At 38.8% G+C, this 26,738-nt stretch overlaps 1 protein-coding gene across 5 annotated transcripts in view; it reads right to left on the bottom strand.

The window, feature by feature from the left end:
- Positions 1-21,221, bottom strand: part of LOC134226655 (uncharacterized) — a 232,398-nt gene extending 211,177 nt beyond the window's left edge. For 3 of the 5 annotated variants that reach the window (XM_062707551.1, XM_062707554.1, XM_062707555.1), the window contains exons 1-3: positions 20,788-21,221; positions 19,213-19,579; positions 2,658-3,508 (exon numbers count right to left, since the gene is read on the bottom strand). In XM_062707551.1, coding sequence (XP_062563535.1) covers positions 2,658-3,508; positions 19,213-19,545 — 1,184 coding nt within the window. In that variant the 5' untranslated portion in view covers positions 19,546-19,579; positions 20,788-21,221. Of the gene's footprint in view, positions 1-2,657; positions 3,509-19,212; positions 19,580-20,750 lie in introns of all 5 variants that reach the window. The other 2 variants (XM_062707552.1, XM_062707553.1) reach the window with 2 other exon arrangements.
- Positions 21,222-26,738: the final 5,517 nt, after the last annotated feature.

The following is a 26,738-nucleotide window of genomic DNA, read 5'->3' as shown; positions in this document are numbered from 1 at the left end:
TTAGTCGAATGCCACTAGGCCGAACAAACCATTAGGCTGAAACCCATCTAGCCGAAAGTCATTTGGCCGAATAGGTCATTTAGCCGAAACGGTCGTTTGAGCGAAAGGATCATTTGGCCAAAATGATAATTAGGCTGAAAGGGTCATTTGGCCGGAAGGGTCATTGTGTCGAATGGGTCGTTTGGCCAAACGGGTCATTTGGCCGGAAGGGTCATTAGGCCGAATGGGTCGTTTGGCCGAAAGGGTCGTTTGGCCGAATAGGTCATTTGAAAAGTGAGAAATTAGGATTGAGAAGAGAGCATCTCACTCTTAATTTTTCTCTTCTCACTGTAAAAAGTGAGAAGCGTGAAATGAGTAGTGAGATGTCTCACAACCCACTTCGCACTACTCACTTTTCATAGTGAGAAGTGAGACGTCTCACTTCTAACTCCTCATTTCACACTTCTCGCTGTCGAAAGTGAAAAGCGCAAAGTGAGTAGTGAGACATCTCACTAGTAACTTCGCGCTCCTCTTTTTTTGCAGTGAGAAGTGAGAAATGAGGAATTAGAATTGAGACGTCTCTCTTCTTACTCCTAGTTTCTCACTTTTCAAATGACCTATTTGGCCAAAAGACCTATTCGGCCAAATGTCTTATTCAGCCAAATATCCTATTCGGCCAAATGACCCTTTCGACCAAATGTCCATTTCGGTCAAACGACCCTTTCGGCCAAATGACCCTTTCGGTCAAACGACCCTTCCCCAGTTCGACCTCAACTGTGAGGTCGTCTTCAGTGTCTCGTACTTGACTCGACTCGACTGGAATTCAATGGAAAGTACTAAACTCGTTTTAGACGGTTCCTCAATACATGTTTAAGAGTGGATTGAAATAAAATTTCAAAATTCTTATTTTGAAAAACGTGTAATTTTTGTTCCTTCGTGTGTTTATCCGCGAGTGAAATGTTCAGGGCCGGATTTAGCCGGAAGGGGGCCCCGGGGCTGACAGCTTGTGAGGGCCCCAAAATGTACATAACAGGTTGGTTTTGGTACACATGATTTGTGGGGGCCCTGGCCCACGCTCCCCCCCGGCCGTTCCATAAATCCGGCCCTGGAATTTTTTGTAGTTTAATATTTTCCACAACTAACTTAATAAGTAGAAGATTATGGTGGTGAATGTTCTCTGACTTCTTACACGAAAAATGAAAATTAGGCCCAGAAAATTTTAAAATTCCCGCAGCTCTTGAATTTTGTCACAAGGTTTTTTGACATGTCCCGTTTTGCAAATTCGATTGTCCCGTTTTTTCACCGAAATGATCTGGTCAGCCTACACTTAGTACGAACGTCGGAAGAAAGAATAGCGAAAACAATATTCAACAGAAAACCAGATAGAGGTCGGCCATTTCGTGGAAGGCCACGAACACGCTGGCTGCACGCGGTGGAATCGAATCTGGGGACCCTGAACGTTCGGGGAAACTGGAGGAACATCGCCGATCGAATAAGACCGACGATTATGGAGCTCTACAATACGTCCGGCATAGGTGTATCGACGCTGTAGCCAACCAGGTATCTAGGTAGGTAACTGGAGGAATGTTCAAGGGAATTTCGTGATGAACTCCCCAACGATCTCGTAGAGGAAATTCGTGAAGAACTTCCGGAAAAATTGCGAATAATTGTTGACGCTTGAAATTAGTTCACGCCGAACCACGCCACCGCCACCGATCACCAATGGCGTGACGCCGCCACGCCGCCGCTGCTGGCAGAAAATAATTTATCACGCCACTGCCGGTAAAATTTCAATCGGCTCACAGGTCTATTTAGTACAACATCACCTACAATACATATGATACTTTACTTTCATTATATTACTAAAAATGTTTAAATTTCACTTTGCTCGACGAGATTACGTAATTTATAGGAAGTCTGTTTCGCATTAGAAACATAGCTGGAAAATATTTTACCTTACTCTACCAAAATGAAATCTTGGTAGCCAATCGAGTGACAATAAAATAGAACCAAATTATTCTTCATATAAAGGCAAAATCTCTTCCAAAAAAAAACGGCACTGTCCCATCTTTCCCCACCTTATCCTGTTTGAAATCAACTTTACTGCTTTGTTGTTGGAAGAAAACAGAATGCGTATCATTTGTTCCACCGAAGGACATGCACAGCGAGTGCTCAAAGAAACCAAATTCAAAAATCTCCAGCAAACACAACACCACAAAGCAATACTGCCCATGAATTCATAACAGTCCCATGTAGACAGCAAATCAAGCAAACATGGGACTGTTATGAATTTATGGGCACAATAGCTCTGAGATCGATAACTTTCTCCTAGCAGTAACCTTTCGTTTAAGCTCTGGGTTCTGAGGGGGATTGATGAAATTTGGAGAAGGGACGGACTAACAAAGTGCAAAAGCACAATTCAAAAGTGCATTCACTGGTACATGTACGCTGTTTTGTATTGCCAGTAAAGTAGAAAATATGCGCGCTCTAACCCGACCAACTATCAATAATTTTCGGGTTGATTATTCTGTCATTGAGCTCGACCTTCATGTGGCGCCTCTTAGCAGCCACATGGCACGAATGAAAAAAGGACAGAAATCGTCATACGATAAAAAAATGATATAGAAATGCTAGTTGTTACACTTTTCGTGATTGCCAGCGGTATACATGGTACTTACAATTTATAGGTCCTTCGTCGGATCTTCGCCATCAGCTTCTGCCTATAGGTCTTATATTTGACCTTGCGGAACTTTTTCTTCACTAGCAGTGCCACATCTTCATCACTTTCATCTTCCACACTGATCTGCCCCATGGAAACTGGAGCCTTCGGGGGCCTCTTTCCGCCAAGCTTTTCACCCTTCCCAATCACTTCTGCCATTTCTTCGTCATCGTCATCTGCATCTTCTTCCGGTTCATCTTCATCGTATCCGTAGCTTTCTTCGTCTTCTTCTGAATAATCACTTCTTTTACGCTTGCCACTACCACTTGCACCATCCACCACCAAACTTTGCCGTGCGTATGACTCGTCTTCACTGAAACCGTCTTCATCTTCTTCATCGGAACTCACGTTGGCGTTCATATCATCATATCCATCTTGCAGCACCTGGCCCACGTCGTCATCGTCACTATCCGGATCGTCATAGTAATCATCCTCCTCCTCTTCACCGTACTCTTCGTCGTTGTCGGCGGCGTAGGCGGCACGCCGAACAGCTGCAATCTTGGCGGCCGGAACGCCAGCATCGTCATCATCGTCGTCGTCATCGTCGTCCAAATCTACGGTGACAATTTCCGGACTTTTCAATGGCAATCGCTTCACCGACGACGGTCCAGGGCGAGCTAAGGCGGCGGGATTGGCCACCATTTTGACTGGGGATTTTTCCGGTGAGTCTTCGATTTCGTAAGATTCCGCTACTTGAAGGATCATTATGTTTTCAGAGGAGGATGATTCGAAAGTGGTTGTGGAGGGTTCTGAGGTCAATTTAGAGGGTGTTTCGTTATTAGCGACCTGTTCGTTGGTTTTGATAATTTGCTGGAAATCGCAGAAAAAAAGATTTATATTAGATATGCCTTTTTAAAGTCTACAATCGAAGTGAAATATAGTAAGGAAGTTATTCAAATTGCCAGGAATTTAGGGTATTATTCCGTACCGTGCTGTGCCCTTATTCCAATCAGTGCCTAATTCCGTTCACGCAAGACAAAATGATAAATAATAAAGAGTTTTTGTATAAAAACAACAGAAAAATATCCTTGTACTTTTCTATGGTTATGTATGCATGGAATGAAATGAAAACCAGCGTCATTTTTAGCGATTAATAGTGAAAATTTAAACAAAATTTGTTGGTCGTCACTACGAGCGCCATTTTGACTGTTTTCATTAACCCACTTGCTAAGAACGTCTGTCATAATATTTAAGCATTTTTAAGTGAAAATTTTCCCTGGATTTCAAACACAGCAGCATAACAAGACAAAACAGGTAACATTATAGAGTATCACCAAATAGTTGCCTGTATTTTCTCGATATAAAATGCTGAAAAGTCAAAAATATCTTGACCGGAATAAGGGTACATCTAAATCTACTCATTCCTTATTCCGTTCATTAGGTTTGGAGGATGGATTCCGAAAATTCCGTGTTTGAGAATATAATCTATGAGCGAGAAAAGGTACATCATACATGAAGCCATATGAAGGGTGAACATTTGAAATTCTATCCCGCAAGCAGGCAGACCGAAAGGAATTCCGTTAACGACTCTACTTAAAAAAAATATGGGACCTTTTTCAACTCGTGCCGTGCAGTTTTTTCAGTTAATGATTTAATGATGATTTATAAAGTGAATGCTGGACAATGTTAAGAAAGGGTTTCCGGAGAATACGGACAGTTTTAAACAGCACAATCCATAATTGCGGCGTTCTGAAATTTCTTGGAGAATTTATATAAAAAAAAACTCTGCCCTCTCTGAGCTGCAAATAAGGTTATGTTTTACCGAAATCCGTGAATACTTCGTAGAAGTAGGGTTATCCGGTACTTTAAAGAATCGGAACTTTAAAGAATATTCAATTTGAACGAAACAGTGGTACGAACAATTCCAAACAAACAGAGATATTGTTTTGGAAGGTTCAGGTCAGAATTAAAGGCCTAGTATCCAGGCTCTAGTCAAAATTACGTTGAGGATAAGGTGTAAAACTCCGATGAGGAATCGTATCTGCCCTTTTCTGTAGAACCTAATGCAACTGGGCAGCTAGCATCAATGTTCATGTTGAATATAGATATCTCGAATGGTAAGTGAAACAAACGAAAAAACAGTCAACTTGGCTATACTAAGGAAATATCATTCATTGTAATTTAAATTTGGAAGGAAATTACATTTTAAGCTTTTTATTTGCAATATTATAATAAATGAAAAGATGGATTTGTGAGAAAAATGATGCCTGGTATTAGCATCTCCAAAAATCAAATGTTTTTCGGGTGATTGGAATTAGGAACACGAATGAACGGAATTAGGAACAATGCCATTTCAGATGATTGGAATTAAGACCACATAATTAGTCAATTTTGTTTTCACTAGCGGAGCCTAAGTCTATGAATGCATCCCAACATATTTTATTTTCGATTGTATATAGAAAATGAAACTATGTAGCGAAATTGCAGCTTCAAAATACTAAACGGCAATTTTTTAGAGCTTTTAGACATAGCGCATTGTCTTAGTTGAACGGAATAAGGGCACAGCACGGTACATATTATACATAGCATAAAAATATGTAATCGTTAGCCCACTAATTGCTAAATTTTAGCGATGTTGTGAACCCTAAAATAATCCTTCTGGGGGTTATCACACTATTCTGTGGATTTGTGGTTGCGTTCTTCGGAACAATTATGTCTTATTCAGGGGTCGTTGCTTATATTATGATTATTCAAATCCTGGTAAATATGACTGTATACAAACGAAAACAATAAATTTAAGTAAGATTATGTTAGTGTGATTGCAGCTTCGAAATTTGTATCGATAGACTTCAGGCGTTCAAGACAGCGAGCAGAGCTCTAAACTTCAAGATCAAACATAGTAAGAAAGCCTGCTTTGGGAAGCTGAGTAGGATGACAAATGGGGGGATGTATACAGGATAGTGATGGCTCGAACTAAAAGTAACGTGAAGTATCCTAGTTTCGCGCACTTAAGATCTGACAAAGTTAAAATGTTCATTAAAAAACATGTAGTGGCCATTTGGAAACATTTGCTACTGCATCACGTAGTAGAAGGATTCTAGGTTATCAAAAAAATGTTACTTGCTAATTTTGCTGCCATTTAAAAAAAATGGGGTATGAATCTGAGACCGTTTTATGCTCCTTATTTCGCGCAAGAAATTAGGATACTTCCTAATTTCGCGCAAAAGTGTTCCTAACTTCGCTAATGTTTGGAATTTAATATCGTTATTCTTCTCTTTCTTCTTCGTTGGCATTACATCCCCCACTGGGACATTGCCGCCTCGCAGCTTAGTGTTCATTAAGCACTTCCACAGTTATTAACTGCGAGGTTTCTAAGCCAAGTTACCATTTCTGCATTCGTATATCATGAGGCTAACACGATGATACTTTTATGCCCAGGGAAGTCGAGACAATTTCCAATCCGAAAATTGTCTAGACCGGCACCGGGAATCGAACCCAGCCACCCTCAGCATGGTCTTGCTTTGTAGCCGCGCATCTTACCGCACGGCTAAGGAGAGGGTATATCGTTATTGATTTGATGAAATTTAATCAATTGACCAATAGAAGCATGCATCCATTGTTCAAAATATACAAATAACGGTATCAGACAGCCGTCAGTGACCCATTCTTTATTCGAAATTGTATGCCCCTATATTTGACCCTGGAGCTTTGCTTAGATTTTACTTCATGAATTTTAATTAATAATTCCTAAAATATCGTTTTCTTCTGAAATATAAACCACATTTTAAGAAAAAAGGCATTGTATAAGCAATGTTTAGCTGGTGTATAAAAAAAGTTTAAATTTTCGAGATGTCATGAAAGAAAGTCTTAAATTCCGCTATCTATTACACAGGACATCTTTGAATATGTATTTTATACAAGACATCTTCAATATAGGCTGACCATACGTACCGTATTTAACGGGACAGTCCCGTTTTTAAGACCTTATTGTGCTGTCCCGTCGTAATCTAAAAAATCCTCAATTTGTCCCGTTTTTTCATTAATTCTTCCAAAGAGCTTCAAAATGGCATTAAAATTTGGCCAATTTCATTAGTCAATGGAACTGGTAACTTGGTAGGGAAGTATATCCTGAGAATCAGGTCATTATTCATCTTTAATTGAATAAAATGAAGCGCAGAAGCATTATAATTTCCAGATTAAGTTCTTTTTCGACTTTTTTTACAGCTTCATTTCTCACATCTTATATTTTTTTTCAAATCTGCTTTCTTCTTCTTCTTCATTGGCATTACATCCCTCACTGGAACATTTCCGCCTCGCAGCAGTGTTCATTAAGCACTTCCACAGTAATTAAGAATCATTCAGTTTTAAACCGAGTGAAAATTTGGTCGGATTTGGTTCTCACGTACTATAAAGCTAGTTTACAGATCAGGAGCTTCCATATGTGTGGCCCTTTTTGGAAGCACAGGAGAACCTAAATAATGGACAAGATTACCAAACATGTGATGCTACTTTTAGCATCATTTAAATTAATTTCGATCAAAAAGAACTGTGAATTGATTAGATTTGATATTTATTCACATGCGCCAACCATATTCATGAAAATAATTAAAATTATTTCTTATTAATGATTCTTCTTTGTCGAGATTATTGTTATTCTTATCCGCAGATTTGTCCTCACTTTTATTCATGGAAAAGGGCTTTGGCACGGGAAATCAATAATCCCACCCTACACTCTAAATAATCATCACGTCATATTCACGTGAAAAATCAAGTAACTGAACTGTCTTGAACAAACGACGATTGTTACGTGACGTTGGTAATGTTCACCTGAAATTCACGTAACTTTTACTAAAAATCTTGGTGAATATGTTTGTATGTACTCGTAAACAACTTAAGTGAGATTGTGTTAGTGTGATTGCAGCTTCGGCATTTACGGAAAACCAGCATTGTAAACAATCTTCACGACAGATTTACCTGAAAACAAACGTGGTTATCATCCACCATACTTTTCACGTGGAAGTGACTTGACAATCACGTAAGAATGAATGATACATAACCTAAGCATAGTTAGGCTTCGCAGAGGTAAAGGATATTTTAGGTGTAATTAGGCGAGAATTTTCCGAACCTTCAGTTCCCTCCTTGGAAAAAATATCAACGGAAGTCGCATGAAATTTAGAAGATTCGTAGAAAAGTGATTTGGAAGAAGTTTAAGCTACATGAAGTCTAGAACTACAGTTTTTCGGTAGCGTTAGCATAAAAAAATTATTTCAGATTTCAACGTCCAAGGATGTACTACCTTTTGATTGGTTCAACATCGGAAATAGCAGCAATGTTTGTGATAGAATCTAGTTTCAACATTGCTGTCCAAATCTGATAAATTTCATTCGACATTCGTTGATTTGTTCTCCAACAGTGTTTTAGCGATAACTCCGAAGTGCAATTGCCGAATGACAGAATTTTTTGTCTAATATTAAAGACATCATTTTGCATCAAATGCATTTCAACGCATCAAGCGCATCAGCAACGCGAAGAGGTTTCCTATTTACGGAAGCTGGCAGTTACTAACTTATTTTGCATTCATTAAAAAAAAAACAATTTTGTAATATATTTCAAAGCATACCTGATATCATGTAGCTTTCACTAAAAGTTCACGTAACCAGTACGTAGCAATCACGTAAGGTTCACCTGATCAAACACGTAACTACTTTCAAACTTCACGTCATTAGTACTGGAAAATCCAGTCAGATTCACCTGATAAATCACGTAACTCACCGAAGCTAAGTTTTGTTCAGGTTACATGCCATTCAGGTCACTCTTACGTGAAAAGTGTGGTGGATGAGAACCACATTTGTTTTCAGGTAAACATGACGTGAAGATTTTTCAGAGTGTATTACTCTTTTCGCATTTGTCTTGATATTTTTTGACGTAGGACTACGTCTGTGTTTTCTATATTGGGTTACACTTTACGATTGCGAAAATCGGGGACCGTCACGAAAATATGATAGACTTTAAACCTTAATATCTAAGCCGTTTCTCGATGGATTTTCAATTTTTTTGGACCATTCGATCAAGGATGAGTCAACGCTTCTTTGTATTTATATGAAAATACTGAATTTTAACTATTTATTATCGAAAATTGATAAAAAGTTTAGAAATAGGTCAACCAACCAATCACGTACATGCATCACTAGCACAGACATCAAAAATCAATCACTTGCGGGTTTGGACCTAATCCTCAGTTTGAACAAGATTTTACGCAGAGCAGACGCATCGGAGCGATCGCAGCGGAGCGGACACAGCATCACGGAGGCGCTAATGACATTTTCAAAGGAAATCCATCGCATTGGTGGTGGTGCTCGACGTGTTGCTGCAGATCATTCAACCTCAACGAACCAGAATTTCTTATGAAGAAAAGGTTGACCATAAAAATAGCACTGTGGCGATCCCGCACCGCCAGTGCCGATGCTGAAAATTTATTACAAATTGTGGTGTCAGTTAGTTGGAAAGGAACATTGGGAAAAGAAAATTGGTTCTTCTCAGGACCAACATTTTGCGAAAAGAAAGAGTTAATTGTGAAAATGGACTGTTTCGGTGGCATCGGGTTTGGCGTGGTAGTTTGGTTGCTGTTAGTGATTCCATCCATTCAAATTCACTACATCATCTCCCTCCGACGCGCTATCAAATTCGCTATTTACGATTGAGTTTTGCACTTTGAAGAAAGTTTATTTCGGATAGTCGGATCAACCTTCTTTTGTATAAAATCAATGAAGACGCCACCTCTGTGGAAACTTTCTACAGCAACCACCCATCGATGAACGTCGCTCGGACAGACAGATGGCAAGAGATAATGTTTGACAATATGGAGAAACTTCGTCTTGAGTCAAATTTCTGCTGTTATTCCTCGCAACAATTCGCATCTAAGATAAACAACATCTCATAATCAAATTCAGAATCTAGAAAATTTCATAGGATTCTTGGAATTTGTCATTCTCCAAACGGTCCGTTGTCTGCGGAATTCCGATCGAAATGGCTCGCGCGCCGAAAAGCAGCTTTCTTATATCTACTGAAGTAATTCCATTAGCCCCGCCCCTTCATTAATCGTTATGAGTGCACATTATATTTACACCCATATCAGATCACAAAGGGGCGGGGCTAACAGGCTTAATTTATTAAATACAAGAAAGCTGCTGTTCAGCGCGCGCGAGCCATTTTGATCGGGATTCCACAGAGAGCGGTTCGACATTCAATGCAGCGGAGCGAACACAGCAGCAAAAATCATCGAGTGGCGGTCGGACAGTTGCAACGCAAGGTGTCGACAAGTGATTGGATGCAGTTAGTTATTGGACAGAAGGCGCATTGGGAAAAGAAAATTGGTTCTTCTCAGGACCAACATTTTATGAAAAGAAAGAGTTAATTGCGAAAATGGACTGTTTCGGTGGCATCGGGTTTGGCGTGGTAGCTTGGTTGCTGTGAGTAATCCCATCCATTCAAATTTAGAAGAAAGTTTATTTCGGATAGTCGGATCAACCTTCTTTTGTATAAAATTAATGAAGACGCCAACTCAGTGGAAACTATCTACATCAACCATCCATCGGTGAACGTCGCTCGGACAGACAGATGCCAAGAGATAATGTTTGGTAATACGAAGGAACTTCGTCTTGAATCAAAGTTCTGCTGTTATTTCTTGCAGCAATACGCATCTAAGATAAATAACATCTCATAACCAAATTCAGAATCTTGCGAGAAAATTTCATAGGATTCTTAGAATTTGTCATTCTCCGAACGGTCCGTTGTCTGCGGAATCTCGATCAAAAGCTCGTGCGCGCCGAAAAGCAGCTTTCTTATATCCAATGAAGTAATTCCATTAGCCCCGCCCCTTCATTAATCGTTGAGTGCACATTATATTTACACCCATATCAGATCACAAAGGGGCGGGGCTAACGAGCTTAATTTATTAAATACAAGAAAGCTGCTTTCCGGCGCGCGCGAGCCATTTTGATCGGGATTCCACATTCAATGCAGCGGAGCGGACACAGCAGCACTGAGTGGGTGGCAATGCTGAAAATTTATTTCAACTTTTGGAGGCTTAGCGAAAAATCATCGAGTGGCGGTCGGACAGTTGCAACGCAAGGTGTCGACAAGCGATTGGATGCAGTTAGTTATTGGACAGAAGGCGCATTGGGAAAAGAAAATTGGTTCTTCTCAGGACCAACATTTTATGAAAAGAAATAGTGAATTGCGAAAATGGACTGTTTCGGGAAAATGGACTGCATCGGGTTTGGCGTGGTACCTTGGTTGCTGTTAGTGATTCCATCCATTCAAATTTACTGCATCATCTCCCTCCGACGCGCTATCAAATTCGCTATTTACGATTGAGTTTTGTACTTGGAAGAAAGTTTATTTCGGATAGTCGGATCAACCTTCTTTTGTATAAAATCAATGAAGACGCCACCTCTGTGGAAACTATCTACAGCAACCACCCATCGGTGAACGTCGCTCGGACAGACAGATGCCAAGAGATAATGTTTGGTAATATGAAGAAACTTTGTCTTGAGTCAAATTTATGTTGTTACTCTTCACAACAATACGCATCTTAGATATTCAACAGCTCATAATCAAATTCAGAATCGAGAAAATTTCATAGTGATTTTTAGAATTCATTCTCCGAAAGGTCCGTTGTCTGCTGCGGAATCTCGATCAAAATAGCTCGCGCGCGTCAAAAAGCAGCTTTCTTATATCTAATGAAGTAATTCCATTAGCCCCGCCCCTTCATTAATCGTTATGAGTGCACATTTTATTAACACCCATATTAGATCACAAAGGGGCGGGGCTAACGGGCATAATTTATTAAATACAAGAAAGCTGCTATTCGGCGCGCGCGAGCCGTTTTGATCGGGATTCGGTACGACATTCGATGCAGCGGAGCGGACACAGCAGCACGAAGGCGGTCGGACAATTTTAACGCAAGGTGCTGTCAAGCGTTTGGATGCAGTTAGTTATTGGAAAGACGCATTGGGAAAAGAAAATTGGTTCTTCTCAGGACCAGTATTTTATGGAAAGAAAGAGTTAATTGCGAAAATGGATTGTTTCGGCGGCATCGGGTTTAGCGTGGTAGCTTGGTTGCTGTTAGTGATTCCACCCGTTCAAATTAATTGCATCATCTCCCTCCACCGCGCCATCAAATTTACTAGTTACGATTGAGTTTTGCACTTTAAAGAAAGTTCATATCGGATTGTCGGATCAACCTTCTTTTGTATGCATAAAGACCTTTTTGGAGGACACCATCCTCAAAAATGGCCGAAATAAAGGAGAAATAAGCAGAATCAGAAGTGGCGTGAAACCAAACACAAATATATATAAATATATACGTTTGGTCTTCGCCCGCGATGTAAGCGTTCGTGGCAAAGTAAGGATTGTGATGTCCCCGACTGAAAGCCAGTCGAGTGGCTTCAGCGGCCATTGAGTCATGTTATTTACACGGTTAGAGACTCAAAGTCCATCCAACTGGGAACAACTATTCGACTTCTTGATTCAGTTAGCCTCCGAGCAGTTTGCTCAATGTTAATAAAACGACACAAATTATTATGGCAAATACTATCAATTTCGAATAGCTACGTAGTCCTACGTCACCTTTGCGTACAACCCGATTGGGCTGCACCTTTGAGTTTTTCTTTTTTTTTATCTTTCTAATGCCCACACTTGCATTAAAGGCTGGTTTACATTTCGGAAAACGTGTCACGGGATTTGGTTCTCCATGCATTTTTAAAGGGCGGGATTAAGGGGATTTGGGCTAGGAAAACGAAACTCCCCCTCCTCCCTTGAAAAATGCATGAGGGGCCAACTCCTGTGACACGTTTTCTGAACTGTAAATCAAAAAGGATACTTTGACTATTTTTTGTTATCTCCAATTGTTGAGGATTGGAAAAGTTTTTGATATTGGTCAGTAATAAAATCCTTAGACCTTAGTGAATTAAAATAAAATTTTTTTGTTCCTTCATTTTTTTTGTCCACGCTCCTTTGAAGAGTGAAATATTTGCTGGTCAGTAATTTTCCACAACTGACTTAATGCTTAGAATGTTAGGGTACTTAGTAGAAAGTTTTGGTGGTGAAAAATTCACTCTAAAATTTACACGGAAAGTGAAAATTAGGCCCATAAATTTTGAAATTTCCACAGTTCTTGAATTTTGTGGTTTTTGACATGTCCCGTTTTGCAAGTGCGTTTGTCCCGTTTTTCCACCGAAATGATCTGGTCAGCCTACTTCAATATTATATACATTATCGAAAAAGCTGCTGTAGTTTTATCTTAAGTTTAGCATCATTTTACACATCGCACATTTTAGCATCAAACACATCGGATTTGATAGCTATTGCTCAGGCACTGATCTATAAGATTTTTCAAGTCAATATTAGTCGATGTCGGTGGTTATTCTCCTGAAAATAAGATAAAAAAGCGTATTGGAATGAACTCTTCGGGTTCCATTCTTTTTTTTTTTTTTTTTTTTTTTTTTTCGAGAGTTGACCAGTTGTAGTCTTAATAGACTGTTATCAAGGCTGGGCTCTCCATGTGATGCACAATACTAGCAGACGACTCAAGCTATGTTGCTCACTAGGTCACTGCGGCCTGGGTTTGTATTGTGATCATACCGATACATTATTCTTTCTACAGTCTGTCAATTATAAACCGAACAAATAATGGAAGCTCAACATGTACATAGATGTTTTCTGAATAAGTAGTTAACATGTAAATTTAATTATTAGTTCCTTGGAGACGACATTCAATACCTAATAGTAGTCTATGTTGACAACGGGTGGTACTGTTGCCATTTCCAAGTAACAATTTCGAATAAAGATGTAATGATATCATTCTGGTAGGGTAGTTTCAAAATAGATTAATTTAAGTACTATTGTAATAAATTGACACATTGAAAAGCTTTCCTTATTTTAACACGGTTGAGTATCGGCTGTTTGTCAATACGTCGTCGAGTTAATTGTATCCTATCAGTCACAGTAATGTCATATGTTAAAGTTTCAGTAGTCTAATAGTGATCATTATACAAAATTTCTGTCCAGTTGTTCCGTAATTGCTTTTTTTGGTCAAGTTCTATTCCCTTTTCTAATATTCAAACCTTTATTATTTATTAAAATAATGAGGTCTAAAATTCAGTTATTCAGATTCAGGGTATACAATATAATAGTGGATGAACGCATCATATGGTCTATCCTCATTTCCGTAAGTGGTCAAGTTATTAGTCTTGTAGCAATAATAGTGGTACTAGTTATTCTCTATCTTGTGAGTGCAATGGTCTCAATTAACTATTCTAAACAGAACTCTGTCTCTTGTCTTTCTGTCCACCGATGGTCATGTATTTATTTTCGTTTTTTATTATTTATTTGATATTTTTAAATTTCAGTCATTTATTTTACTATCGGTCATTTATTTTATTATAAGGTAAAGGTCAGCGAATTTGTCTTAATACGAGAAACACTAAGTCATGTCCCCTATATATCCGCTAATTTCTCTAACTAACCTAATAAAAGGAAGAGAGAAACAGTTTTTTTTGCGTTTATCCATGCAGCTAGAGAGACTGAAATAAAAAGATTATCGAGAAGATATAATAGATACATTCACTATCTCCAATGCCAAATTAGTACATCTACAAATTCTACTTTTCACTACTAAAATTCTACTTCAGCTATACGGGTACAAAATGAATTATTGTTAGCTACTACTACAAGTATAAATAGATGTATGCTATTTGGATAAGCGTTTGTTTCAGGGTCTTGTTAGTATTAGAGTTATGTTAGTTAGACCCCTACTGAGCCCTGCCGGCACCTCCAAATTTACCAATAGGCAGTTGTTGTTAGATCGTGCGACACTAACCATTAGTTAACTTGGAGGCATGGTACCTCAAGTGTTTGGTATAACTGTTAACCTTATTTAAGTAAGATGTGATAAAAGTTTCTCTACGGAGCTTATTTTCAAACCATTACCATTAAAATAACGATATTCTTGTGAAGGAGATATAAAAAATGGAAAAATATCTTTATTTTTTTATTTAGTGTTGAACTTAACCTTTGTTTGAAAAAAGCACTCTATTAAACAACAAAAATAAAAATAAAATAAAAATCTTTTAAAAAGACACTTGAAATATCAACGTCAAGCCCCTTATCCATGGACAGGGAATGAACTCTTCGGGTTCTATTCAGTGTAAAACTGTCCTGTGTATTATATTGCTTTTGTTTCATTAGAATGTTGCAAATGAAACTACGCGGGGCCCTCCTTAGCCGTGCGGTAAGATGCGCGGCTACAAAGCAAGACCATGCTGAGGGTGGCTGGGTTCGATTCCCGGTGCCGGTCTAGGCAATTTTCGGATTGGAAATTGTTTCGACTTCCCTGGGCATAAAAGTATCATCATGTTAGCCTCATGATATACGAATGCAAAAATGGTAAACTGGCTTAGAAACCTCGCAGTTAATAACTGTGGAAGTGCTTAATGAACACTAAGCTGTGAGGCGGCTCTGTCCCAGTGTGGGGATGTACTGCCAATAAGAAGAAGAAGAAATGAAACTACGCAACAACAATAAACGAAATTAGGCACCATAATTACTCTCATATACCTAATTTCGCGCACAAAGCAAAAGTCTAAATAAACATAAAATACAAAAAATTTTACACTTTTCAATAGTAGGGGAAAGTGGGGTAAGATCGCCATATGGGGCAAGACAGCCAACGTTAAGTATGACTTAAGTGAGCATTATATTCACATTATTATTACGAGGGACGATTAACAATAATGTAAAAGGGCTATACAACTGAAAAACGCGCTTTGACAACCTCACTTGTTCTTGTAATATTGATTTGAAGATGGTTTAGTTGAAATTTGATTTTTCTTATAATTCTGTGGTTACATTATTTAAGGATTGAAGACTAAATTACTGATTTTTTAGCACAAATTGATATTTACCAAGGCTTTTATATAACTATAGCCTATCTACAATAATAATTTGAGGAGATTCACAGTCATAATGATCGATAGAATAAAAATCTTTGTATATATGTCGGCTTGGGGCGGTATTGCCAACTGTATTAGAAACAAGGTCATCTCCAGGATTAAAAGTCGCCTAACCCTTAAATGCATTTTAAAAATGATCAAAAGAGTTTCTGCTTGAATCAGAGATAATTTAGAATAACGAATATAGATTTATTCGTAAAAATCAGCTTTTGGCAAATTTTGATATTGTCGTAGAGCCAGTGGTCTACAAAACAACATGGAATTCGTCATTTTCAAGCGAAACATCATTTGTACATAATCCATGGAAGTACAGGAAAAGAGTCCCCTGTTCTAAATAAATTTAGCAAATTTTTTATATAATTTTTAGGCTTTGCTCGTCTTGCCCCGAGGGGGTGGTCATATCGCCCCATATGGTAAATATAGGCATAATAAAAACACCTTTTTTAAAACCAGTTTATAAGATACTGAAACGTCATTAATCAGTGTATATTGATACTTATATCAAAGAAGCGTTATCATGAAGGTGTTTCATGGACAAATCAGCAGATTTTGAAAGAGTTTCACTATTTTACAAGGGTTACCGCTTAGGATGGCCATCTTGCCCCACTTTCCCCTAATGACAAATAAACATATCCAACAGAGCATAATGGATACAAATATTTCCAAAAAGTAGCCAGTTTTGTACAGTAAAATCATTTGTTTACTTGGGTCATGTTCGATGCTGTGCTAAGCACAAGCAAATATGGCGGTCGATGCGAGGATCAAATTGAAATAATTTTATTTGGTGTACTGAACCAAGTTTATTTTTCAAATTTTTTCGTGAAAAACATTCAACAACAATGATATTTTGTAATCCTCCAGATTTTTCAATTTTGACTGGCACCTAAAAATTGAAAAAAATAAATGATTTTATAATGCGCGAAGTTAGGGCGCGCGCGAAATTAGGGCACATCACGGTACAAAATTTCTATTTTATTTCTTTTATTACTTAAATGTTAGGTTACACACAGGCAATGTCATGTTCTTGGGCAAGGTTTCCTGAAATCGACGAACAGGACGAACATGAGAGGCAAAAACCTCTTCGAATCATAACAAGCCATGAAAACAAAACTATCGCACTTGTATTATACAAGTCGATAAAAAAAAGAAATATTCGAGGGGGTTTGATAAAACGCTTTGTTCTCGCTCATTTATGTTGAGGACCATATTTTTTTTCGCACAGCTGTGTAAAACAAGTTGAAATGCATCATCAGAACAGGTGGCCCCCGAAATTGGGGCTTACTAAAAGAAATTTATCATCGAATCAGTTCATTATCGTAACAGCTACCGAAAAACTCCTCTCACGGTATGTTACCTATCGAGAGTGTAACAGACATGATAAGTGTTCTTGGGTCATGGAATGTCAGTGATTGTGAATCTTAAAACTAATTGAACTTAAAAGTGAAACGTCATAATGTTAATGATGGTAACATAACATAGAATTAGAAACAAATTGACCCGACTGCTATGTTGAACTTGTTAGATATGGAACATCTTCTTCTTCTTCTTCTTCAATCTTCTCTACATTCCAACTGGAACTTGCCTGCTTTTCAACTTAGTATTCTATTAGCATTTCCTCAGTAATTAATTGAAGGCTTTTCTATGCCCGCCATTGCATGAGTATGTATCTTGAGTGGCAAGTACAATGGATAAACTATGCCCAGGGTGTCGAGAAAGTTTCGAGCCCGAAAACTTCCTAGACCGGACCGAGAATCGAACTCGCCATCTCCGGATTGGCAATCCTACGCCTTTGCTCCCAAGGCTACTGGAGGCCCAGATATGGAACATACCTAGAACAATATCCAAAAGATTTCCTATAGAAGTTTTCCACTGAATCCTTGAAGTAATATCCGATGGAATTACTAAAGGAAAATCCCAAAGCATTGAAATAATCCTTCAGGAAATTCTGGAGGAATTGGTAGAGGAGAAACTTCCAAATAAATTACATACTTACTAAAGGAATTTCTGGAGGAATCGATAAAAGAATATTCTAACGTGAATTCCCAGAAGAAATTCCTGGAAGAGTTCTCACAAGAATTTTTTGAAGGATTTCTAAAAACATTTCAGGAGAATCAAAATCAAAGGAGAACCTGAAAGAATTTTTGAAAGAATTTCTTCTGAAATTTTCGAAGAAATTCCTAATAAATACCTTCAGGAATTCCTTCGGTAATTCATGCATCACTTTTTTTTTCAGAAATTCATTGAATCAGTTTTTTTTAAATACGAATTGTTTACTTTCTCTCTTGCCGATTTTCCTGATTGCCCCAAGAATTCCCTAATTTATATCGGAAGTAGCGTAGTCTATTATTCGAAACGGCATGGTCCAAGGCCAGTGGCGTAGCCAGAAAGTTGGTCTTGGGGGGGGGGGGGGGGGGGGGGGTTTTCTGAACATTTTTTTAGTTCGAGAAGGTTTGAAAAAAGGTTCCCTCTAAAAATTTTGTGTCTGGGGTTGGGGGCCTTACGTCCAAATACCCCCCCACCACCCCCCTCGTGGCTACGCCACTGTTCAAGGCTCTTGAGGATTGTACACAAGTTCAAGAAATTGGTCAGAGTAAACCAACTATAATGCCGCACCATATCGTATGAGAGTTTGCTGGGATGATGCCGACAGATATACTGCTAGAGGAAAATATGGAGTGCTTTAACGAAAGGAACTCGGTGCAAGTGCGGCGTGCCAAAAGAGAGCAGCCTCGTTTCTCAAATAGCAAAGAGCATGGGATACCACAGTCAAAGTCGTTGGACCCACAGGCTAATTACGAATGAATCGTGTTTGGGTCTATATAAAGCATGATCAGATCAACTTCCACCATACACATGTGTTGTCTGAACATGGCTGTTTCAATAAGTTTTTGCATAGGTTCGGGTTCGCAGAATCTGCGGAGTGCCCGAAATGTATGGGCAAGGTGGAGTCGGCAAAACATGTGATGTTTGCATGCCCGCGATTCTATATTGAGCGAAACGACATGCTGCTCGTTAGGGGCCACCTCATTGAGAGGATGTGCCGGGACAAGGATATTTGGAATACGGTGAACACATCAACCAACAAACCTCAGTATGTGAATATAGAGGTAATAAATTGTAGTCCATGCGCGATGGTTGTTGCTGGGGTGCTCGTCTTCTACGTGAGTTACTGATAGAGACCGTTAGGTTGCTGTCATGACTTGCTATCGACGGGTGGTGAGGTTTTCACTTATGAAGTCGATGTGTTTTTAATGCCTTGTGCGTACGGACTAACGAGAAGTTTGAGTGGGTCGGGTGAGCCTTTATATAGTACCCTAATATTCGCCACACTACCTGAGTTTACCTACTCAGATGTGTGTTTGCAGATTTCCATTTACCCTTGCTTAAAAAATAATATAATATAATGAATAAATAATTTTATTCTGGAATTATGAAGAGAAAAACCTGACAAATGTTGCAAGCCAAGGTATTCGCAAGATATTCTGAGCGTTTTTAGTGTTCCATAATAGAAACAGCTTATGTGTCAATCGTGCCCCATTTTCTATTACTAATAGTACTCACCTCCGCTTCTAATTTGTCCTCGGAATCGATGGCGTCCTCGAACTTCTCATCCGATTCATCCATCGCACCCTCCTCCTCTTCAGCAGTACTATCTGCAGTGTCCGCTTTACTAGATTTCTCAGTCTTCTGCTCCGGTTCGGATGCAGCATTTTTGTCGATTTGTACCTCTTCCTGTTCGACTTCACTAGAAGACGTGGCTGTGCCACCATTTTCCGCTGCGTCCACCGTTTGCTCGATTGTTTCCTCTGGCTTTTTGGCTGGAGTTTGCTCATCTTTAGTTTCAGCCGACATCACGTCTTTCACGGCATCTTCCGCTGAGTTGGCCGTGTCCATTTTAGGATTTTATTTTACAGGCCGAACAAGATTCCTAAAACATTCAAATGGTTTAATCAAATTAAAACATAGAAGGTATTTTAAATTTAGACTAAATTTCTATTCTTAACGCAGAGTAGTACAAGAATCATTATCAGTGCATAAGTTCATTTGTTATTTTTTGTCAGAATAAACATCAAGCAATTCTGCGAATAATGTTAAATAGCACTGTGAGCGATATGTTCAATCCTCAGTGTATGAGAAACTAAAACACACAATTAGCGGCCTTCCGTTGTTCGACGGTAAGACGCATGACTACAAAACACACCATACGGAAATAACTGAATTTGAGAAAAACCTTCTAAATTTTGAACAAAGAAATTCATCATCATCAAGTTATTTATTCTTTTCTTACTCTTCTTGTAGTAGTTTATGATAGCAATAATGACACGTTATCAGTCATAAAACACATCAAAGTGGAAAAAAATGTACTTGAAGAGAAAATTATTCTAAACACGAGGAAGACCAGTTTTTACCATCCCATTTATTTCCACCCATTTGAAATCCTTACGGATACGTATTTCGACATCCACAGTTAGATTATCTTCAGTGTCTCGCTCTTGACTGCGATTGCACAAAGATTACAAAGTCTTACGAAAAGTGACTCGTGTAGTTATAAATACAAAACCAGATAAATTATTTTCAAAAAAAGCATCAAAAAAAGTATTAAAAAATTATTCTTGTTATTTATTAATCTTAATTAATCGTAAATCTGTCAGTTTTTTCCTTACAACAGGTTAAGAAAGAAATATTGTAAAATTATAATTAAAATATTTTTTAAAAATATAATATTAAAATATTTAATATTGGCTGAGGCAGATTTTGTTCTTCTAATGTATGGGGGTTTGAAAACATGTAATATGTTTGAATGTTTGTTATGTATGTAGTATAGTAAACTTTAATTTCCCAGTGATTGTAATCAAATACCCTATAATATTATAATAAAGTTATTTTCTTGTAACCTCATTTATAAGACTTTTAAGCTTTTATTTCTACATTTGAGAAAATAAGCACTTTTATCACAATCAGTTACAGCACAACAAAACTGCAAAATCTATAGCAATAATTATTACGATGCAAAATAGTTGCAAGTAAGGGCTACACAAGAGGCGACTTTAATACTGATAAGATAAACAAAAAATTGAGTTCAATTTACAGAACCAAACCTTGCGTTGGTTTCTTGTCACTCGTCCTCAACCGTACCTCTTCCGCACCACAGCGAAGATCGTCGTCGTGCCCTTCTTCCCCGTTGCCAACTGTTCCTTGCAGCGTACGGCAGAAATACCTCGCACGATGACCCCCGATGAGTATTCGTTCTGCAGCAGCTTGCAGAAAATAAAAATATGACAGACCACAGTTATCTTGTCCTCCAGAATCACAGCCACCGAATCTGCGGACCGATCGTCCGAAACCGAAACACAAAACGAAACTCGCGACGAAACGTACCGTTTTTTGCACCCAGAGTACCGACTTTCACGGGAAAACAACAGAATCGGAAGATGATGGAAGCGGAACGCGACGTGTTGAACTTTATTTTTCGTGCGGATAATTTTCGATACGCGAGCCGGAACAAAATGCAACCCGCAGCGGCGGCCAACAAGAGGAGTCACTTTTTTGACTTTTCTATTCGCACCACCACTGCAGCTTGACGTCTGCACATTCGGGGGGTGCGCTCAAAGGTCTTAATACGATTCATAATAATGTAATCGTTGATTATAGATTTGATTAATTTCAATATAAACTAGTTGTTTAACGAATTATGTGCGTTAAAATAAGTTGTTAATCCGATATTAAAGATAATTTTTTTGAATACGTATTATTTCTTGGGCATATGAATGTTTCTTATATTATTACTGAAAAACAAAATTTAAAGATTACGTCAATAAAATATAACTTCTGCACGCCCCTCGATGCGACGAAAAAAAATTCACTGACACAAGCGAGCACAGTGTTTTGTTCTAAAAAGAGTTCTAAAAAGGCGGCATTTTGACAGCGCAGTTTTGGTTCAGTGGATGAAGCATGATCTAAAAAAGTTAAGTGTACTCTGTCGAAAACCGAGATGGCGCCATGATACGTTTATTAACTATTGCTGGTACACGAAGAAAAATGGAAAAAGTTTGATAAAATCAAAACAGAAAAAATTGAACTTTTCGGTCAAAATTTTTATTCGCACAATCAATTCTTAAATTTACTCAAAGTAAACATAACTGGCGCCTTATGAATCTTCGACCGATTATTCCAACAACAGTGCTTCTTATACGCAGTTATTGTCTATCCGAAATAAATTTATACCGCTTTTTATGTCAAAGCTAAATGTCAAAGAAGGAAAATCCATACGATTTGACAGCTTGGTACCCAACATGTTCCGGACAGCAGAACAAAGGGAACCGAAGCGACAATCTTTATCTAGTAACTAAAATATCTTTTGCAGTTACCATCTCGAGTACTCAAGCGTCGATGGGCGTGAGGTATACATACCGGCCTCCCGACCTCGACGTCCATGGTTCGAGCACCAGTCTGCCGCACTTAACCTTTTTTTTAAATGAAAATCATCATTCATAAGGCAACATATTGGAATAGACCAGTGCATGATGACGTAGGTTGACAGTGGACCAATCAATAAGCAAAAACTGCCGCTATGAAATGAACAGATTGCGCCACCGTAGACATGTTCTGTCAAACACACACGAATAGAAATATGCATATACAGTGCTGCCGTTGTTTTGATGCGGTGAGTGCAAAATGAGTTACCTTGATTGATCCGTTCACAGAGCTTTTTCTCCAAGAATAGGTGGCTGCCAGAGTAAACGCGACGTGCGATGCGACGCGACGCGACAGTGCAATTTGACAGCCTGTTGATAATGATTGTTATTCTTTTACGTGAGTCGCGTCGTGTCGCATCGCTAGTCGCGTTTACTCTGGCTTGCCCCTTAGCCTGCGGGCGTAGCTTCCGATAAAATTGTTCCGTCATTTTATTCGCATGTAGATGTCCATTGCGATTGATTTCATGCTGAATGCAAAGAATAACACTAAAATATTTGGATCACAGCAATTTTAAACTAAAAATATGAATTTTAATTTTCCCTTCGTCGATTTTTCTTCTAACACCTTGTAAACAAGCTCTGTGAACTGTCAAAATAAGTGAGATTAAGTTAGAGTTTGCATTGGTCTATTCAAAAGATATTTTAGTTACTAGATAAAGATTGTCGCTGTCGTCGCTGTCCGGAACATCTTCTGCTGGCGAGGATAGGGGATCTAAATGTCAATGAAGGAAAAATACATGCGATTTGATAGTTTGATACCACACTTGTTTCGGACAGCAGAACAAAGGGAACCGAAGCGACAATCTTTATCTAGTAACTAAAATATCTTTTGTCTATTCATACACTGACAATATTCTACACGCTCATGCTAATGGTTTCACATGTGAATTTTCACTAGTTGAGAAACATACCAGATTAACGTGTAAATCCAGTCCCAAGTGTCAAAATATGAATCGCTCGATACAATTGACCAACACTGAGAATGAAAATGAAAAACACGTTAGATTGCAAAGTAATCCTGTTGTTCCATATATCGTCGAAATTCATGCCGCGTATTATTTATAACTTTTGATTTATTTAAACTGTTTTTTTATGTACATAATTAATAATATAAATTATAGTCTGCATATATAATAAACTATCTGTGATGGTTTATGAATCCGGGACAAAGATTTCCAGGTTTTGCTTGATGGATTCTTCCTGTCTGATAGATAGTAGTGGCGGCGTATCTTTGTTGTTGGAGTTCATCTTAAAAGTGACTATTATTTATTCGTTTTTAGAATAGATTTATAGTATGAACTTACCATTTTGAATACTGTTTATTCATGCAATCATGAATAAACGATTGAATAGCCGCAACTTTTTCAAGCGAAATTGTAATACAGTAGAGACCGATTCTACCTTGACTTTCAACACGAACATTTAATTCTCGCCATGTTATTGCCACCACTAATGACAGCTGCATATAATCATGTTCAAAACACGTTAAAATTTACAGTTCGTTCAAATAGTATTAAATCTAATTAATTTCTTGTCAATTCAACGTGGTTCATTGATGAAAATGCAGATTGTAGAAACACGTTAGATCCTCGTGGAAAAGAACATTATTCAGTCGTGTGGAATATTTTCAGTGTACCGATTCTTTGTGGCAAATTTTCATAAGGCGTTTGATTGGAAATCATACCTCCATTTTCCTCAGTGTACACTCCAAATAATCTAAACGTTGTTTCCACCTGATTTTTCAGGTACATTTTACGTGCACACGTAGCTACAAATGCTTCAGAAAATTCAGGTGAAACTTACACCCAAAAAAATCTGCACGTTGTTTCCACCTGAAAAAGTACGTAGATTTTATCCACCTGAAATTCACGTAACTTTTACCTGATTTCTCGATAGAAATTTCAATCTACGTGAAAATCAGGTAAGTTCTACCTGAGGTTTTGATTGAATTCACAGGACACGTAAGTTTCACCTGAATTTTCTGAAGCATTTGCAGTTACGTGTGCACGTAAAATGTACCTGAAAATTCAGGTGGAAACAACGTTTAGATTATTTGGAGTGTACGTGTCCGGTGAATTCTATCCAAAACTCAGGTAGAACTTACCTGATTTTCACGTAGAATGATAATTCTATCAAAAAATCAGGTAAAAGTTACGTGAAATTCAGGTGGAAAAAATCTACGTACTTTTTCAGGTGGAAACAACGTGCAGATTTTTTTGGGTGTAGGTAAAGCGTATCATCGGTAGAGATGTCGTAAAATCCTAATTAATCGATTAGTAACTAATCGATTACTCTCGATTCTTGTCGATTATTGAATCGATTAATCATTGTATAGTAAACGATGCAAAATAATCGATTATCACAACGATGAATCAATTAATCGAAATAATCAATTAATATACGACATCTTTATGATGTCGTAAAATCCTGATTAATCGATTAGTAACTAATCGATTACTCACGATTCCTCTCGATTATTGAATCGATTAATCGTTGGGTAATAATCGATTCAAAATTAATCGATTATCACAACGATGAATCGATTAATCGAAGTAATCGATTAATTTGCGACATCTCTAATCATCGGTACTTCGCGTATCTGGAGGAATAAAATAGACCCGGTCTCGCGGTCCTTAGCCTCTTACCCAGCAACTCCTATCCCTACCTCCTCGTGCTCGGTGCCTCGGTGCTGGCCGGGATACGAGCAACCTTAGGGAAGATCGGGTAACCGGAAAATCTCACGAATGGAACAATCAACAAGAGCGTACGAACCGGAACCATCGGCGAAGACCACTGCGACAAAAAGGGACTAGCGATTGAAAACTCGGTTCGTGGAACTGCAAATCTCTCAACTTCATCGGGAGCACACGCATACTCGCTAGCTACCCTATAACCAGAGACCGGCGGAGTGAAAAACTGACGAAATGGCAACGTATGAAAATGCATGAAATCGTGATAATGATACTGGCAGCACTTGAACTTTTTGCTTGCTTCTTATGGATGCAAAAAGTAAACAAGTCGAAATGGAACCGCTTATGACGGTTTGATTGGAAACAAGATGGCGTCTTCGCCGATCTCTTATTCTAGTATTTCTAATACTCGCCGATGTGCTCAAGGACCGTGAATTTGGTATCATAGCGCTGCAGGAGGTTTGTTGGAAGGGATCAATGTTGCGAACGTTTAGAGTTAATCATACCATCTACCAGAGCTGCGCCAGCACACACGAGCTGGGAACAGCTTTCATAGTGATGGGCGGTATGCAAAGGCGCGTGATCGGGTGGTAGCCGATCAATAAGAGAATGTGCAGGTTGAGGATCAAAGGCCGGTTCTTTAACTTCAGCATAACCCAAGTAACCAAAAGTTCCTTTAAGAGTACGATTTTCGCTTCAGCAGCTTAGTGAAGCTGATTAAGCGAAAAACGTACTCTTAAAGGAACTTTTGGTTACTTGGGAATCAACGTCCATGGCCCACACTCCGGAAGCACTGATGATGATAAGGACGCATTCTACGCGCAGCTGGAACGTGAGTACGACAGCTGCCCAAGCCACGACGTCAAAATCATCATAGGAGATTTGAACGCTCAGGTTGGCCAAGAGGAAGAGTTTAGACCGTCTATTGGGAAGTTCAGCGCTCACCGGCTGACGAAAGAAAACGGCCTACGACTAATTGATTTTGCCGCCTCCAAGAATATGGTCATTCGCAGCACCTACTTCCAACAAATACAGAGATCACCACTGCAGACAGAATCACAAATAGACCACGTACTGATTGATGGACGGCACTTCTCCGACATTATCGACGTCAGGACATATCGTGGCGCTAACATCGACTCTGACCACTATCTGGTGATGGTTAAACCACCACCGAAGTGCTATTTATACCGGGTTTGGATAGTAATTTGCTTTCGATTGGAAAAATGGCGAGTAAAGGTTTGAAAGTGCGTTTCACGAATACCGGATGCGAAATAGTCAACGGTTCGGGAAGTGTTATTGCAGTTGGCGAACGTTTCGGAAATTTATACAAGCTAAGTGTAGCCGAACGCGCGATGCAGCCAGTCGGGGACTGCCACATTGAGAAGTATCGTCATTTGTGGCACCGAAGATTTGGCCACCGGGATGTAGACGCTATCGACAAAATAAACAAAGAGAACCTCATACCACTGAAGGTGACGAAATGCGGAAAAGAAGAAGTTTGTGAAACCTGTCTTCAAGGAAAGCTTATTCGGAAGCCTTTCCCCAGTGTTGTAGAGAAGAAGTCAAAGAATATTCTGGATCTAGTTCACACAGATTTGTGTGGACCGTTCAACAATATCACGCCAAGCGGTAATCGCATTGACGAAATATTCGTCAATGGTAATCGGTACTTTATGAATCTGATCGATGAACATAGCCGGTTTACGGTCGTCTACGTGCTGAGGGAAAACTCGGAAGCCAAAGAGGAGTACGTATCGATCTGCCAGAACTACTTCGGAAGGAAGCCTAAGATCATCCGATCAGATGGCGGCGGTGAGTATGTACATTAACAATGGTCTAGAACGTTTTTTTTTTTTTGAAAGAGGACATTGTTGCACAGTGTATTACGGCATATTCCCCCCAATCCTATGGAGTAGCG

The sequence above is a fragment of the Armigeres subalbatus genome, chromosome 3 (genome assembly GCF_024139115.2).
Source record: "Armigeres subalbatus isolate Guangzhou_Male chromosome 3, GZ_Asu_2, whole genome shotgun sequence".
Taxonomy (NCBI): Eukaryota; Metazoa; Arthropoda; class Insecta; order Diptera; family Culicidae; genus Armigeres; species Armigeres subalbatus.
The sequence above is the reverse complement of the archived record's forward strand: the minus strand, read 5'-3'. Positions and strand labels throughout refer to the sequence as shown.